General features: G+C 41.0%; 1 protein-coding gene across 2 annotated transcripts in view; it reads left to right on the top strand.

The window, feature by feature from the left end:
- The window catches only part of Neb (nebulin), a 197974-nt gene that overhangs the window by 74438 nt on the left and 105590 nt on the right, over positions 1 to 17946 (top strand). The window contains exons 54-69 of one of the 2 annotated variants that reach the window (XM_059260461.1): positions 385 to 492; positions 842 to 1153; positions 1545 to 1748; positions 1972 to 2076; positions 2161 to 2268; positions 3338 to 3649; positions 3938 to 4141; positions 4606 to 4710; positions 7433 to 7540; positions 9673 to 9984; positions 12074 to 12277; positions 12795 to 12899; positions 14422 to 14529; positions 15646 to 15957; positions 16394 to 16597; positions 17449 to 17553. In XM_059260461.1, the coding sequence (XP_059116444.1) occupies positions 385 to 492; positions 842 to 1153; positions 1545 to 1748; positions 1972 to 2076; positions 2161 to 2268; positions 3338 to 3649; positions 3938 to 4141; positions 4606 to 4710; positions 7433 to 7540; positions 9673 to 9984; positions 12074 to 12277; positions 12795 to 12899; positions 14422 to 14529; positions 15646 to 15957; positions 16394 to 16597; positions 17449 to 17553 (2916 nt within the window). The remainder of the gene's footprint in view (positions 1 to 384; positions 493 to 841; positions 1154 to 1544; positions 1749 to 1971; positions 2077 to 2160; positions 2269 to 3337; positions 3650 to 3937; positions 4142 to 4605; positions 4711 to 7432; positions 7541 to 9672; positions 9985 to 12073; positions 12278 to 12794; positions 12900 to 14421; positions 14530 to 15645; positions 15958 to 16393; positions 16598 to 17448; positions 17554 to 17946) is intronic. The other variant, XM_059260462.1, reaches the window with a different exon arrangement.

Here is a 17946-nt window from a genome sequence, read left to right as displayed (position 1 = left end):
ATCCTCTCATTGACTATTTTTTCCATGGGAGGAGTAAGACTGAAAGGCTTTCCCCTCTCTACAGCAACTCCTCATGGAATACAACATAAACTAGAAGATATCACCAAAACAATAATTCATGTCTCTGCCAGTTAGCTTCTGCTGCATTCTCTAAAATACTTGGGAAGAGCTGGCATTTCTTTTTGTGCATTTGGTAATCAAAGAGCTTTAAAATTTAGAACAGGGTCATTAGCAATCCGTAGACATACTGTCCAGTTCCATTGGCATGTTCTGGAGCACAGAGACTCTTCTCATGGACTCTTGAAGTAAGCAGTACACGTCTTATTCGTTATACTGCTTGTGGAGAATGGTTTTCCCAACGTGATTATCTTTGTCTCTCAACAGAAAATCTACAGAATGGGTTATGAGGAACTGAGGAAAAAAGGTTACGATCTTCCTGTCGATGCCATTCCCATCAAAGCAGCCAAAGCATCCCGGGAAATTGCCAGTGAAGTAAGATGTTAGATAATGATTCCATTGCAGTGGGTGTAGATGTGCCCTATCGATAGCGATTTGATTGCAATGGGCCTATTTTAAATTGAACAAAATCATCTAATAGCAAATTAAAACAAGGTGATAACTCCAGACATGCAGTGTCGGATAAAGATAAGACCAAGGGTCAGTTTATTGTGTATAGGATTTGTGGCTGAATTTAGCCTTTAATCTTTCCTATCAAGAAACTGAAATCTGTAGCTCTACAGGCTTAGCAAGAAATTTAGAATTAATGGGTTTTGAAAATTGCCACAAAGGTGGCAACAAAAGTTAATTTTTAAAGGAATAAGCTATACTTTTTTTCCTTTAGTATAAATACAAAGAAGGCTTCCGAAAGCAACTTGGCCACCACATTGGTGCTCGGAACATTAAAGATGACCCCAAAATGATGTGGTCCATGCACGTGGCCAAGATCCAGAGTGACAGGGAGTACAAGAAGGACTTTGAGAAGTGGAAGACCAAGTACAGCAGCCCGGTGGACATGCTGGGAGTGGTGCTGGCCAAGAAGTGCCAGACCTTGGTCAGTGATGCAGACTACAGGAACTACCTGCACCAGTGGACATGCTTGCCTGACCAGAATGACGTCATCCATGCTCGGCAGGCCTATGACCTCCAGAGCGATGTGAGTCTAAGGTTTTCCTTTGTTCAATTAAACATTCTGTCTCTTTTCCTAAGTACCCAAGTTCCCATAAAGTAAGGAATGTTGAATTTATACACTAATGCCCAAACTCTACCCAGTGAGTGATCTAAGCAGCAGTATTCCTCAAAGGAAGAATCGGCAGTAGAATATTCTGGGTAGCTGATCTAGGCAACAAAGAATTAAGCCGTTTTCAACATATTTCTCTTACTTTGCAAAACATGCTTCTAATCTGAGTATTTCATTAAATTCCTAAAATTATCCAGGAATCCAAATGTTAAATATTACAGAAATGTCTGATCATGTAACAGAATATAAACTCCTATCTGTCTGTGGATATATGTTTACATTTGTGACTTGTCACTTGAAATTTCAGAATTTGTACAAGGCTGATCTTCAGTGGATGAAAGGCATTGGCTGGATAACTTCTGGGTCCCTCGAGGATGAGAAAAACAAACGAGCCACTCAGATTCTGAGTGACCATGTTTACCGTCAGCACCCGGATAAATTCAAGTTTTCCAGCCTCATGGACTCCATGCCCATGGTCCTGGCAAAAAATAATGCTATAACCATGAACCATGTAAGTACTTTCTTGTTGTGAGGGAGGGATTAAATACTTCTGACAGGAATGTTCTTGTAGAAAGAAAAACCACATTCAATTCTTCTCCACAACATTAAGGTGTCTCTAGAGGACATGTGCTACTAACTGACAGAGACATCAAAACCTGAACACGTCACAGAGTTGACTCACAGAGCGTCGTTTCAAAGTGTTCATTATTGACCTATCTTCTTATTGTTTTTAGCACCTCTATACAGAAGCTTGGAATAAAGATAAAACCACCATCCATATTATGCCAGATACCCCTGAAGTTATACTGGCTAAACAAAACAAAGTAAATTATAGTGAGGTAAGCAATGTATTTATGATATGGGATATATTTTCCTTATATTGCACTTCATTAATCAAACGTAATTATTTATGTCTGTGACAGAAATTATATAAACTTGGCCTGGAAGAAGCCAAGAGGAAAGGCTATGACATGCGGCTTGATGCCATCCCTATCAAGACAGCCAAGGCCTCCAGAGACATTGCGAGTGATGTAAGTACACCTGGGAAGTTAAGTATGCCTAGGAGATTTTCACCTTAGCTTTGGCTCCAGGATCACCTTGTTTCTCTTAGATTTACAGTGGGCCAAGCTATGAAGTTAAATAAATGTTGCTAATAGTTTATTATGTCAGCAAGTAGCTTAAAATGATACCGAAACTCACGACTTCAAGCTAAACTTCAGCTGTGAGAATGAGCCTTTCAGAATGAGCCCTCTGTCTGAGGATCCAAAGCAATGCATACTTAACAGAAGTTGGGATTGTTTTTTTACTTTTCCACGTGATACATGTCTTATCTTTACAGTCACACTTTTTGGAGGATTCTGTCTAAACTTAATCCATGCTGTATGAACTGATGAATTGAAACAAAGAGGACACATCACTCAAAGCCCCGCCATCTCATGGCCATGTGTTTGTGTCGGCCTCCAGTGTCCGGCTGCAGACATTTGCTCACTTTATTATATTATAGTGGGTTGCATGTGGCTATTTTTCAGGAAGTGTACACATATGCTTTGGTCATGTCCCCATACCCTGCTGCTGTCCCCTCTTTCATGCTTTGTGTCCTTTAAAAGATGGGTTTGCTCACATTGCTAAAATTTTTTATTCATTTTTTTGTCTTTGAATCAAAAGTATGTTTTTTGTTTCCAAAATATAGGAAATAATTATCACATTTTTAAAAAATGATCAACACAGAGAAGTTTAATATTAATGTATAACCATATGACATGCCTACTATAATTAAAATGTATGTTCATAAAGAATTTTTAATGACATAGAAAAATGCTTATATAATAACTGCAAAAATCAGGCAAAACCCATTAACATATGACTCATATTCTCATTATATTTTTTCATACTCATGCACCACAAATAGCTCTGTGTAGTAAAATAATATACTTGTTTTTCTTTTTTTTAGTATTTTGCTTGTTTTCTACATGATAAAAGATACATATATTATATATTCAAAAGAAATCATTATGTTTAGTGAATAAGATAATTCTGTCCTAGTAAATGTATTTTTCTAAAGGTCAAAACAGATTACTAGCAGTCTTTTTCTTCTTGTAGTTCAAGTACAAGGAAGGCTACCGTAAGCAGCTGGGCCACCACATTGGTGCCCGTGCTATACATGATGACCCCAAGATGATGTGGTCCATGCATGTGGCCAAGATCCAGAGTGACAGGGAGTACAAGAAGGACTTTGAGAAGTGGAAGACCAAGTACAGCAGCCCGGTGGACATGCTGGGGGTGGTGCTGGCCAAGAAGTGCCAGACCTTGGTCAGCGATGTGGACTACAGGAACTACCTGCACCAGTGGACATGCCTGCCTGACCAGAATGACGTCATTCATGCTCGGCAGGCCTACGACCTCCAGAGCGATGTGAGTTCTGATGATCATAAAGATGGGAAACAGTGAGTTTACTCCACAGAAGAAGGTTTAAATAGGTTGCCCAAAGCTCACCTGTGCCTGCAGGTGTGTGAGGGGCAGTACGCCTACTTTCCCTTTGAATGCTAACCTTTAGCATTCATACAAAATGAAGTCGTACCTGAACCTGCTACCTACAAAATTATATTTTTAAAGTGTTCATACTTGATTTTATGTCCTTTGGCTAAAAAAAATGTATTCCCAATGTGGAGATAAATATTTATTGACTATTTGTGTCAACAGAATGCGTACAAGTCTGATCTCCAGTGGATGAGAGGCATTGGCTGGGTGCCCATTGGCTCTCTGGATGTGGAAAAATGCAAACGGGCCACAGAAATCCTGAGTGACAAGATCTACCGTCAGCCCCCAGACAAGTTCAAGTTCACCAGTGTGACTGATTCTCTGGAGCAAGTATTGGCCAAGAATAATGCCATCACTATGAACAAGGTGAGTTGTTAGAGTTCAGGGAAGCCACATGGGGTTGCTGAAGCTGAATCCAAGAAACAGAAACATGATTGAGAAAAGTTTTACACATTAAGACATTTACATCTATCTTTCATTATCTTCCTATTTCTCTAATCTATTATCTATCTAATGTGTTATTCATATTTTACTATTGACTTCAGTTATTATTTCTTGGTTTTGATAAAATGGCATCTTTTATGGAAAATAATCATTGCATAAAATACTTATTCTTACTTTCCTTTTAATTTGTATTTTCAGATTACCAAAAGGCATTTTTAAGTATATATTCCAATATGAACCAAATAGTTGGAGACATGTACATAATATGTTATTTATATAAAATGCCATAGCCTTACCTTCTTTTTTTATAAGTTTTCTATGGTCTTGAAACTCCTGTTGATTAGACATTGATGTGTTTCCTGATGAACGTGTATCTCCTTTGACAGCGTTTGTACACAGAAGCCTGGGACAAAGACAAGACCCAGATCCACATAATGCCTGATACACCCGAAATCATGTTGGCAAGAATGAATAAAGTCAACTACAGCGAGGTAGGAGTAGTTACCAACTCTCAGACAACTGTACTATTTTTCACTTCAAATGACCATTCCATAGTGGTGTAGTGCTAAATAGCAGCTTCATAAAGAATCGTGTTTTCTCAATTCATGAGAAAAGCAATTTTTGCATTTCTCAATCACTGTTATAAAGGTTAAACTTTAAGTAAGGTGAGTTACCATTTAGGGCAATGCAATTTTTGCATTAATTGCAGGAATTAATGATTTCAGCAACAATCATAAGATGAAATACAACATTTTACTTTATTCAACTTTTCTTCCTTTTTTAAAGCATTTTATTTTATGTGTCTGGACGTATGTCAGTGTACCATGTGCATGGCTAGTGCCCACAGAGGCTGAAGAGGGTGTTAGATCCCCTGGAACTGTGTTACAGAGGGCTACTGCTGGGAATTGGACCCCAGACCTTTGGGAGAGCAGTCAGTGTTCTCAACTTCTGAGCCATCTCTCTAGCCCCCCTTTTATTAACTTTTGAAGTGAGGAAATTAAAAACAGAATGTACACATGTGTCCCCTGAGTGCTGGTGCTAAGCCTCATAAATGTATTTCCCATATCTAATATATTGCTCTTAAGTTATGGTGTAGTGTCAAAACTTATGATTTCTAAAGTCTAAGAGTAAAGCCAAGTTCTAAAATCCCAGAACCATCAAACAATACATAGAGAGACTATGAAGGAAACTCCGCCAGGATTATACAGGAATGAGCCCATTTCTTTTCTTGTCTGGTGAACATGGGGCCGTGTGTACCCATTTTAAAACTCGTGTCTTAGGTAGAGAGAGAGGTCAGCCTCCTCTCCAGGAGAGACACCCCCCACTCACAGGATTGAGGCACCTTTGCTTAAGAATTCCCAGTGACAAGGAACTTATTTCGTAAGTCAGTCTCCTGGAAATTTCCATTAAAAGTATTCCTCTTGTATTTCTTTCTGAAAACCCACAAAGTCCTCAGAAGCTGGCAGTACCAATCTGCACAATGTCCTTCCCTGCCAGCTCCAGCCCAGGTTCTCTTTGCAATCTTTACATCTCCACATTCCTGGGCATCCCTTGAGCTGGTCAAATGTGACTCAGTGCCAAACAAAATACTGTTAGTGAGTGATGATCAGGGCCAAACCCCGAACTTGTGGTTGTCATCTTTCTGACCTGTGTCCCACATCCCTGTACCTCACTGGAGCACACTAGCTGCTATGTCAATGCTGTTGTGTGTGACCTTGAACCCTCTTACACTCTGAGTCCTCCCACAAGGGCTAAAGTTAAGCTAGGTTTCCCCTGGCTGCATTGTGCACTTGTAATTTAAATCTAGCTCAAGTCTGACATTCATCCCTATGTAATTTCTTCCTGTTAGATTGAGGCTATGGGTTTAAGATCTTTTTGAGTGTAAGATTCTGACAGAGGCACATTTCCTTTCCCTCTGAGCTTTGTGCCTCCAGCAAGTTGAACTCCATTTCTCCAACAGGACTGATCAACAGAATACTAACCAAGTCTGCCCGACAAAAGACTTCAGACAGAATTTAGAGGTTTAAAGTCATGTTATTTGGGGAAGGCAGGCTTTAGCTGTGGTTCCTGTATAACCAGCACTTAACTGTCACCCAAACTAAAAATATCAAGTCCTTCAGCTACCCTGGAATGTTTGAATCTGTCTTGCTGGAAACTTCCAGACACCATAGTAGGACAATGTTGCTGGTCAACTATGGGCCAGGAAGAACTCCCCTGCTTGAGTGTCTAAGCCAGCCACTCTCCTTTCTCAGCATTTTCTCTATCCAGTCACTTCGATTCTTTTCTGTTTTCATCTTATTTAAGATAGGACAACACAGTGTAGAATTTATCAGGCCATTCACCCTTGTAAGATTTTTCTTGGTTTCTATCGAAGTAAGGAACAAAGTCTGCCCCACCCCTACTGGTACTGGAGGTTGAACTCAGATCCTCAGGTGGGCTGGCCAGCACCTTACTGTGGAGTTGCAGCCCTGACCCAAATGCTACATTCCTTTCTTAGCTGCAGGCATTATGCTCCAACTCCAGAATCTTTCCAGTCCATGTCTGGCATTCCTCCCTGGCAGCTCACCCCACTCCTTCACATGACCTCGCTTCCCCTGATGACCAGCTTAGTCTGTGGGAACCTCGTTTATCACGGAAGGTGTAACCCACAGGCAGCCCTGTGCAGGAACTTCCTTCATTCTTAGGTCAAAGTAAATGACTGCTTCCTGGAACCCTGTCGTCTCTCTGGTTGAACTCTGTGGTTAAATTGTCTCATGTGGTTTGGCTTCTCAGCAGCTGGCCCTCTAAATCACCAGGCTCTCATGACTTCTCCCAGAAACCCGAAGGCTGAGGGAGTCCTCGTCTTCATACTTGGTTGTCAAGTACCCAGCATAGTCACAGGCAAGAAGTCAGGCCACATAGACTGAATTAATTTCCATAAACAACAGTTCATCTACACGTCTCCGCAGGCTTTAGCTTAATTTCTCTGGAAACATTTTCCATATATATTCGCTTATTTAATTCATTTTAAAAATTGAGAGTAATCAGTTGTAATAATCTTCATATGTAATTTTCTTTGTTACAAAAGAAAAAGGCTTGGAACTCAGAAATCGCATTCTAATAAGCATGATATGAAGAATTTTATGAATTATTTAAACCCTCTATTAGTTTTTTCAGATATGAACATCAACATCTAACCAATTTCTTTCTTTTTGGGTGGTGGCCCACATTTAGAGTCTGTATAAACTCGCCAATGAAGAAGCAAAGAAAAAAGGCTATGACTTACGAAGTGATGCCATCCCTATTGTGGCAGCCAAGGCCTCCAGAGACATCGCCAGTGATGTGAGTTAACAGTTCTCTTCCCATTCCGTGAGCAGTGTGGTATGGCATTTTCACTGGGTTCTACAAAGTACTTTCCATAGGCTGTGTATAGTGGTGTGTGCTTGCAAGCCCAGCACTTAAGAGGCTGAGGTAAAAGGACTGTCTTGTGTTTGAGGCCAGCCACTCCACTCCACTATGTAGTGATTAGTAGGCTAGCCAGAGCTTTATGGCAATGTGACTTAGTTGGAGTTTCTATTGCTGTGATGAAACACCACAAAGAAAAAGCAAGTTGGGGAGGAAAGGATTTATTTGGCTTACACTTCCTTAATGCTGTTCATTATCAGAGGAAGTCAGGACAGGAACTCAAACAGGGCAGGAACCTGGAGGAAGGAACTGATGCAGAGGCCGTGAAGGAACAGTACTTACTGACTTGTTCTTCATGGCTTACTCAGCCTGCTTTCTTATAGAACCCAGGACCACCAGCCCAGGGATGGTACCACCTACAACGGGCTGGGCTTTCCCACATCAGTCACTGGGAAAATGCCCTCCAGATAGGCATTTTCTCAATTCAGGTTTCCTCCTTTCCGATATCTCTAGCTTGTGTCAAGTTGACATAAAACTATCCAGGATACAATGTATGTCTCAAAAAAAAAATAGACAAAAAAAATGATCTCCTTTGTATGAAAATTTTCAGAAACCTTGCTTTGGAGGGAATGGGAAACTTGGTATTTGTGAAAAGGGCTTGTGTTCTCAGAAGAAGAAAAAAGTCACTTCCTGAGGACATAGCCGGCGGGAATGCTGGAGAAGAGCTGCAGACTCAGAGACGTTTATGGAAGAGTGATCAATTAGGTTCACATGCCTGCGGTCTGTTGAGGACCCGGGTCTAGCTTTGTGTGGTGTTTTAATGAATAGTATTTAAAACTACATGTGACACTTGCTGTCACAACTCACCCTGGTCAGATTATGAAGGGAAAGCATTTATCAGTACCAGATGGAGGTTCGAGGCCAGGCTCGCACCTTACTCTCTCCTGGCTCTGTAGGGTAGTACCCGCTATCCTTGCCCCATCCCATGATAAAGCTATTTTGCTTACCTGGTGCCTCCCCAGTCCTTGAGGAATGGATACCTGGATACCTGCTGTAAATACCCAAGCTCACTGTTAACAAATATGGTAATAGACTGTATGTTATACTAGAATATTATTGGCTCACTTTATTTTTTGTATATCAGCCCCCTCCATGCCTTAGCAAAAGAATCTGTGCCAACAGTTATAAATAATTAAATAATAAATTTTAAGAAAATTACAAAGAGCGTTCTATGTATTATCTTTGTATTTTACTCAAATGGTATGCTGTCATCTCCATTTTATGAATTATTCAAACAGCTTTCTGGGACTCAGTATTAATAGATGGTGAAGTTTAAACTAGACAAACTTGTTCCTTCCCACTATGCCACGCCCCTTCCCATTGATTCATCTACACTTTCTAACTCAGTTGTCTTTAAAATTGGAAACATGTACTGGGGCTAACTGGCTTAGGTTCCACACTGAAGTCATTGAACTTGTAATAATAATAATAATAATAATAATAATAATAATAATAAAAACACTATTGATCTATGTGAAAATAGAACACAATGGCCTGGCTAAGAACACTTTTAACCAGATGGATTGCTATGGCAATTTTACCAATATAATCAGTCTTTATGATGATGATAGAAATTTGCCACTGACACTGACTATGTGGCTCAGGTGTGGAATACCTTCTTTGTTGCACAAGCCAGCCACTTTAAGCTACTTTACAGCTTATTAAACACACAGTGCTCCCAAGTGCATTCCTTTTGTGCCATACTTTCAGTGTGTAAGATCCAATTCTTCAGGTTCCCCCTATTCAAATGGCCTCATTCTGACTCTTCTGAGTGGCCTTCCCCAGTGTGTGTGTGTGCTTCCTGCCTTCAGGACTGTGTCTTAGTGCCAGGCCAGAGGTGACTTGAGGTAACCTATGCATGGTGTATGAAATCTATCTACTTTACCATAAGGGTAAAGGCCAGGGTGTTTGCTGAAGTTGGTGCTCATCAGCAAAAGTCAGTTAAACTATGATGATTTTTGTACCAAAGTGTCTACAATATAAGCCTGATTTGTGGATTTTCACTTCAGTACAAATACAAAGATGGCTACCGCAAGCAGCTGGGCCACCACATTGGAGCTCGGAACATCGAAGATGACCCAAAAATGGTGTGGTCCATGCACGTGGCCAAGATTCAGAGTGACAGGGAGTACAAGAAGGACTTTGAGAAGTGGAAGACCAAGTACAGCAGCCCGGTGGACATGCTGGGGGTGGTGCTGGCCAAGAAGTGCCAGACCTTGGTCAGCGACGTGGACTACAGGAACTACCTGCACCAGTGGACATGCCTGCCTGACCAGAATGACGTCATTCATGCTCGGCAGGCCTACGACCTCCAGAGCGATGTGAGTGTGGTATCTGTAAAAGAGTCTCCAAGTTATATGAAAAGGTTATCCCTTATACACAACCCATGGGCCTATTCAGGCCAAGATTTATTGGTTGGTAAATGACAACTTTATTAGGAAATGCTATTTCCTAGCTGGACTTGATTTTATAAAGACAAAACTGTAATTAAGCAATGTTGTGATTCAATGGTCTACAAAAGGAAAATATTTTCTTATATTCTTTAGGGAGTTAACTGTTTTTGAAAAGGCAAGTTTTTATTTTAAAAAATTTCTCTGGAAGGCTGGAGATGTAATTCAGTGGTAGAGTGCTTGTCTAGTGTGCATAAGGCCTGGATCTAATCCCAGCACCACACACACACACACACACACACACACACACACACACACACACTACTCTAGAATTTGCTTTTGTTTTCCTTGGTGGCTCTAGTCACTAGATTGCTAATGACAGAGCAGCGCTCATGCTGTCCTCAGAGGATGATGACGCTGCTGTGTTCGCAAGCTGCTGGACAGTTTCGCTGACATTTGCTCCATTTCTGTGGGGTGTCAGATGCTGACAACCAAAGCCAAGCATCCATTGGCAGTGGATGCGCTGTCTCGGATCTGGGTGTGAGGAGCACATTTCCAACCCTGGGTGCTTGCTAAACATTTGAGGCAATTACAAAGCATATGAGAGAGCTTTGGAGAATGAGGGAAGTCCACAATAATTACACATTAATGACTGTTCCGCAGAGCTGGACAGCCACGTGCGAGGCTCCCATATCTGCTCTGTGCTTTGTGGGTTTGTGAAGAGTTGGTGGTCACACACAGTAGCAACACTGATAGACGGCCAGCCATTGTTGGCCAAGTGACTGTTCTGGACTGCCTTCCCCGCACCGTGGTTGGTCTCGGTGCTGCAGGAGACGTTCACTGCAGATACAGCAAGTCCTGTTCTAGCCAGCCTTGCTGTGGCTCCTCAGTCATGATAAGCAGTTGGCACGGGGCAGTGCCAGGGGGCTTTGTCTATGAGATTAACATTTATTTTTCCATTCAGTTCCCGAGGCTGCTGAAATTCTCCCGGATAGATGACCAGGGGTCCAGTAACATTGTTGGGAAATACTTACGAGATATATAAGAATCTTTAGCAGAAAAAAAATGGCTTAAAATGAACTAAAAAACATATGGCAAGATGGATGCCTCTGGAAACTAGCCGGAGCCTCCCACCCTGAGAATTTGGTGGGAAAGTGACTGAGATCCTAGCTCAAATTGTTGTCCCCAATCTTGGGCAGCATGATAGGTGACCACATTCTGGGGCATCAAGGGTTCCTCATTTTGGTATGTCCCTTGTCACTTTACATCACTCTTTTTTTAAGAAGATAATTTGAAATATAAGAAAAAAGGCACTGAAGGCAACAATCTAGTTCAATCCAGCCTCCCCACCCCTGCACATGTAGTCTCCCACCCACATTGCCCCACATGCCAATTTTCATTAAAATGTATATTAATAACATTTCTGCATATTGTCAGTATCCTTAGAAGGTGAACGCTTTGATAGCTGCAGAATATTTTATGAGGCTAAGGCCATGTATGGATTTACTGGTGGCTTGTTGTGGGCCATCCATGATTCCTCTCACTCTGGGTTTGCATTCTGTCCCGTGTACATTTTTTTTTTCTTTTCTTTTCGAGACAGGGTTTCTCTGTGTAGCTTTGCGCCTTTCCTGGAACTCGCTTTGGAGACCAGGCTGGCCTCGAACTCACAAAGATCCGCCTGCCTCTGCCTCCCGAGTGCTGGGATTAAAGGCGTGCGCCACCACCGCCCGGCCCGTGTACATTATTTATAAAAGTCATTACCATGACTGACAGACGTTAGTTAGGATCATTCCTTTCCTAACAGTTCAAATATTTGGCCTATTTTTACTGAGATTAAGAAAACATTTCTGGGTCATTTTGAACATGGTTGTTCTTGCCGTCTGCCTACATTAGGCTTGCTTTCTATGAAAACAATAGAATCTCACTTTCTTATGGATGTCATTTGCATCTTTACAATAAATGAACTTTATGTTGCACTTTGCCCTGGATGAAGACTTCTGCCTTCCTTACCTCTTCCCAGAATGTGTACAAGGCAGATCTCCAGTGGATGAAGGGCATTGGCTGGGTCCCCATTGGGTCTCTGGATGTGGTCAAGTGCAAGAGAGCCGCAGAGATACTGAGTGACAACATCTACCGCCAGCCTCCAGACAAGTTCAAGTTCACCAGTGTGACTGATTCTCTGGAGCAGGTGCTGGCCAAGAGCAACGCCCTCACCATGAACAAGGTGAGCCCAGCCACCTCAGACTTCACACCTTTATACTTAAATGACTAGTGGATTTAATGCTCCCCTTAAGGGACAAAGTCACATTTAACTTTTAAATTGTTCTTGAAATCTAGTAAGTCTCATTGTTTCCGGGTTTAGTCTTGGTAGCAAGCAGTAACCCAAACCTCTAGTAGAATGGTTCTTAACCTTCCTAATGCTGCGACCCTTAGTACAGTTCCTCATATTGTGGTGACCCCAAGGATAAAATTATTTTGTTGCTGCTTCATAACTGTAATTTTGCTACTCTTATGAATCATAATGTAATCTGATATGCAGGATATCTGTTATGTGACCCCTGTGAAAGGGTCATTTGATCCTCAAAGGGGTCACAACCCACAGATTGAGAACCACTGCTCTAGCACAATGCCTTGTATCAAATGCAGCTTATTTTTCCTAAACAATAATCCCGTCTTAATTTGACGTTTTGGAGTGCCTATCTTAAACGGTTTTCTTTCAACACCTGACCTTATTTTTATAGCGATTATACACAGAGGCCTGGGACAAAGACAAGACTCAAATCCATGTAATGCCTGATACACCGGAGATCGTGCTGGCCCGGCAGAACAGAATCAACTACAGCGAGGTAGGCAGATGCTTGTATAGGCTGCTGGGAGGTGTGGACACTCAACAGTGTGGCCCTTTCGTGTGAACATTGGCTCATCCCCTTTTGTTTCGGGGTTGAATACTATTCATGAGATTCTACAGGCAAAGTGAATACACACTGTTTCTTACACATTGAAGTTATTCCTAAAGTGAACAAATAAACCAAGGAGTATTTTTTGGCACTGGTAAGGGGTCAGTTTGCCAGATAAAACACTGGCTTATTATTAACATCAATAAATAATATTTATTTACCTGGAATTCAAGTTCAACTGATGTGCTACATTTTAATTGGCTGCATCTCATAGTCCTAGCAAGGAGCCTTTATTAATGCACACCTCTTCCCCACACTGGTCTTGAATTAAAACTGAGACATGAAACAAAGGAGCAGAAACTGTAGTCAAAATACCACTTTTTAAAAAATCTGAGTAAATTTGGTTAAACAACACAGTGTACGTGAGAGAGCTAAGTGAGCCTGCTAACTGAATGGCAGAGTAAAGTTTCTCTGGCAAGGTACAGGCTGCGCCAGAGCAGGCCGTCTGCCCACACTGGGCTTCAGAGATGATGCCCTTTTGAGAGATTAGGAGACTCGTTATCCAAAGAGGAGAGCTGGGCTATACCTGTTGGAGATCCATCCTCCGCAGCCAAATACTTCACTGCACCATCCAGGGCAGAGAGGGGAGCAAGATGCAGAAAGGTTAGAAAAGGAAACCAAAGGCAAAGGAACTGAGGATCTGTTACAGAAGTGCATTCCACCAACAATGCCGAGTGCTGGTTCAGTCCCAGGAAAGTGCAGTTTTATAGACGTGTTTTACTAATATATAACCAAAATCTAGTCTTCAAGTTGAGATTACAGTCAACTATATTCTAAGTTCTATCTTAATTTTTTATTTGTTTTTAAATACTATAAGATATTACCTGTTGCAATAAAAGTTAAGTAGTGAAGAAATGAATAAAAGTGCATGTCATATAATAAGTAAATTGAGTAATATTGAGCATATTGCTCTCCCATTTCTTTTTTACTTAGCAGCATACATAGGTTATATTTTATCTAATTACTAAATTATATGAGTCTATGTCAATAGTTTTATCATTAATCTATAAGTGATATATAAATCTATAATGATAAAATATCTAATAGATTATTATATAGATTTTAATACCCATTGCTGTGTCTAATCCATTTCTGACACTAAATAGTTTTGGGGGCATTTTGCTGTTGTTTTTCAAGAAAGGTTTTTTTTTTTTCTGTATAGCCTTGGCTATCCTGGAACTCGCTCTGTAGACCAGGTAAACTCAGAGATCCACTTACCTCTGCCTCCTGAGTGCTGAGATTAAAGGTGTGCACCACCATGCCCAGCTAAGTGCTTATTTGAAGACTAGGACAGAATTCACTTGCTTTCCCCCATCACCAGGTCATATCCAGTTACAGCCTTTACAAATCACATGGTGGAAGTCACTTGATACTCTAAAGTGTTGCTGTTAACCTTTTTCTCTTTCTGCAGAGTCTGTATAAACTTGCCAACGAAGAAGCAAAGAAGAAAGGCTATGACCTGCGTGTCGATGCCATCCCCATTGTGGCAGCCAAGGCTTCCAGAGACATCGCCAGTGACGTGAGTAGTGACACACAGATATTTATGTGGATGGATGGGCTAGGGAGGCAGGCTCAGTAACACAGTGACAGGATGCATTTGAAGTGCAAGTTAGAACACATCTATTGACTTATTTTAAATCACACAAACATTTCTTATTTGAAAAAAAACTCACTTTTAATTCCAAAAGGTTAATACCCAGGCACCATTGGTTTAAAATTGAATCATAATCTATAGTATTTCAGGTCTATAATTATGGAAAATTCATCTTTATATCTGATCATGTAGCTTTCATAGGCATAAGAATACTAGAAGATAACTTGATTGTATTATTGTCCAACAGATAAACACCTGGTATGTGACAGGAAACTCTACTTTTCCCCAAACTTGTTCTGTATTATTGCCAACACTTCCTTTGAAAATTACCTGAAGTGCACCCTTCACATTTAGTGAAAATAAAAAGACAAAGAGGAACAAAATCAAGAATGATGAGCGTAAATACTCCTGGTCTTTCTGATGAAGGTCCTTGGTAGAATATAGACTACAGTAGATCTACATTAGAGTTTCAGTGACCCTGGTACCAGAGAACACAATGGTAGCTGCTCCCACCACCACCAAAATATGAACCTGCTCATATACAAGTCACCTTCTCACTTGTGGAAGTCTTACCTCAGCCACATTTGGCACAGGACGAGCAGCATGGAGGTCCAGTCCTGCCCATTCCAGGGAGTCAAGAGACTCAGTGAAAGTCACCAGAGCCAGACTTTGAATGGCAGTGTGGGGGTTGTAGGAGAAGAAATCGCATCTACCAACTGAAGAATAATATTCTTGGAATTACACATAGAATTTCTAGTTAGTGGTTTTACTGGCCAAAAGATGATGAGAAATTTCTGATTCATCTTTTGAAAAATGTTACTGCCTTTAAGACTTGATGTATGCAAGAAATAGGATAATTTAGCGTGGCCTGTTTTCCCACTAGAGTGTTGCTGGGCATTTAAACCATAGTTTAGAATACAGATAGGGAAATAACTAGGTAACTTTATTTCTCAGCAAGAACTGAAAAATAGCAGGATTTTAAACTAATTAAACTCTTAACTCATTAACTTTTTGAAAAAAAAAAAACCATTTTCATTTCAGTACAAATACAAAGATGGCTACCGCAAGCAGCTGGGCCACCACATTGGAGCTCGGAACATCGAAGATGACCCCAAGATGATGTGGTCCATGCACGTGGCCAAGATTCAGAGTGACAGGGAGTACAAGAAGGACTTTGAGAAGTGGAAGACCAAGTACAGCAGCCCGGTGGACATGCTGGGGGTGGTGCTGGCCAAGAAGTGCCAGACCTTGGTCAGCGATGTGGACTACAGGAACTACCTGCACCAGTGGACATGCCTGCCTGACCAGAATGACGTCATCCATGCTCGGCAGGCCTACGACCTCCAGAGCGATGTGAGTGCTGAGGTTTATGGGAGTCCCACTCATGGTAGTAATTCATAATAACATTTATGTTTAAGATTAGCTAGAACCCTCAGAAAGCTGATGCATCTTACTTCGACTGCTCATTTTTCCAGATGCCTTTTACTTATTTTTTAAAGGAGAACATGATGCCACAAGATAAAATACAATCTTACCTTCATTGTTTTAAAGACAGATACAAAGCTTCATTTCCCAAAGTTTCTAGTCCTTGTTCTTCGTTTTTTTGAGACCAGGTGTCATAACAAGTTCAGTAGCACTTGCTTTTGGGTTGGATCTCACTTGAACATTTATAATCTTTTAGTGGATAAGTGGAAATGACTGGGCTCCCATTGGGTCTCTGGGTGTGACCAAGTGTAAGATCAACACAAGAGATTCTTGGTTATAACATCTGCCCTTCTCCTCTTCCCAGAATGTGTACAAGGCAGATCTCCAATGGATGAGGGGCATTGGCTGGGTCCCCATCGGGTCTCTGGATGTGGTCAAGTGCAAGAGAGCCGCAGAGATCCTGAGTGACAACATCTACCGCCAGCCTCCAGACAAGTTCAAGTTCACCAGTATAACTGATTCTCTAGAGCAGGTGCTGGCCAAGAGCAACGCCCTCAACATGAATAAGGTGAGGGCCCAGTGTAAGGAGAAACAAAGCAGGAGTATGGATCATTTAGAACAAATAGCTGTGGTCTGTAAGTTAGTCTTTTTTATTTTATCTAGTTAAATTCTTACCCAAAGTACGGTGGTTTATTTGAGCTCTATGTACCCTTATATAAGAATTTCAAACACAGACAGGAGTTTGTGCTTTGCTGTCTCTTTATGAAATGGTCAGCGTTGCAAATAGGATTCTTTGGGGCTTGAGAGATGGTTCAGAGGTTAAGAGTGCCTACTGCCCTTGCCCAGGAACCAAGTCAGTGCCTAGCAGCCATGGAGGGCAGCTAACTATTGTCTGTAAGTACAGCTTCAAGGGATCTGACCTCTCTGGCTTCTGTGGGCACTTGCACTCGTGTGCACATACCTACACACAGACCCACATGCATGCACATGATTAAAAGTTAAAAAATATTAAAATCAAATGGCTGTTAGTGCTCATCATCTTTTAAGTCTATTAGAGTAGTATATTGTTAGTATTGAATCTTCTTTAAACTTATGAAAAGAGTTTTAATATAGTCAGAGTAAACATGTGGGTATATAAATATTCTGGGGAAACACTTGATTTTGAAATTTTAATTGGGTTTTGAGTGGCCTGGTAATGTGTATGTGTTTGCTTCTCTGTATATTTTTCTCATGTTAATGTATGTGTATATTTAGCTGTAGTAGATACCCTGTAGAAATCAAAGGGATTGAGAGGAGTGTAAAGCAAATCCACAGCACAGCAGGCAAAGAGGCGGCTTTTCAATTTGCTCATGGTCTCTCCACTAAAGCTCCTGTTTAAAACATGGTTTTTCTGATTCTTCTATCATTTTCTCTTCACAGCGCTTGTACACAGAAGCCTGGGACAAAGACAAGACCCAAATCCACATTATGCCTGATACACCTGAGATTATGTTGGCCAGACAAAATAAAATAAACTACAGTGAGGTAAGGCAGTCGGCTCTTTATTTCCTTCATCTGTTCACACTGAGTTTTGCTAATGTAGGAACATCAGACTTCGGTTCATCACGGTCATGATGTAGTCCACTATACTTAGTTTTGTTTTTTATACTCACTATCTTACTTTGAATTTAGATATAATTGTATCAAAAATAATTAGATAGAAAGACAAACACAAAACTAACAGCCCTTACAATCAATCAATAACAAGTAAACAATAATTTCAATTAAAAGTAGTTATTGCTGGAGCTAGAAAAGTGAGTCAGTGGGTGAAGTACTTGCTGTGGGGACATTTTGACCTGGTTCAGATCCCATGAAACCGTGTGATGTCAGATGTGCTAGTGAGCATCTTAACTCCAGAACTAATGAAAGGTGGGGTAG

Source organism: Peromyscus eremicus, chromosome 4 (assembly GCF_949786415.1).
Source record: "Peromyscus eremicus chromosome 4, PerEre_H2_v1, whole genome shotgun sequence".
In the NCBI taxonomy this organism is placed as follows: domain Eukaryota; kingdom Metazoa; phylum Chordata; class Mammalia; order Rodentia; family Cricetidae; genus Peromyscus; species Peromyscus eremicus.
This window is presented reverse-complemented; position numbering and strand designations above follow the sequence as displayed.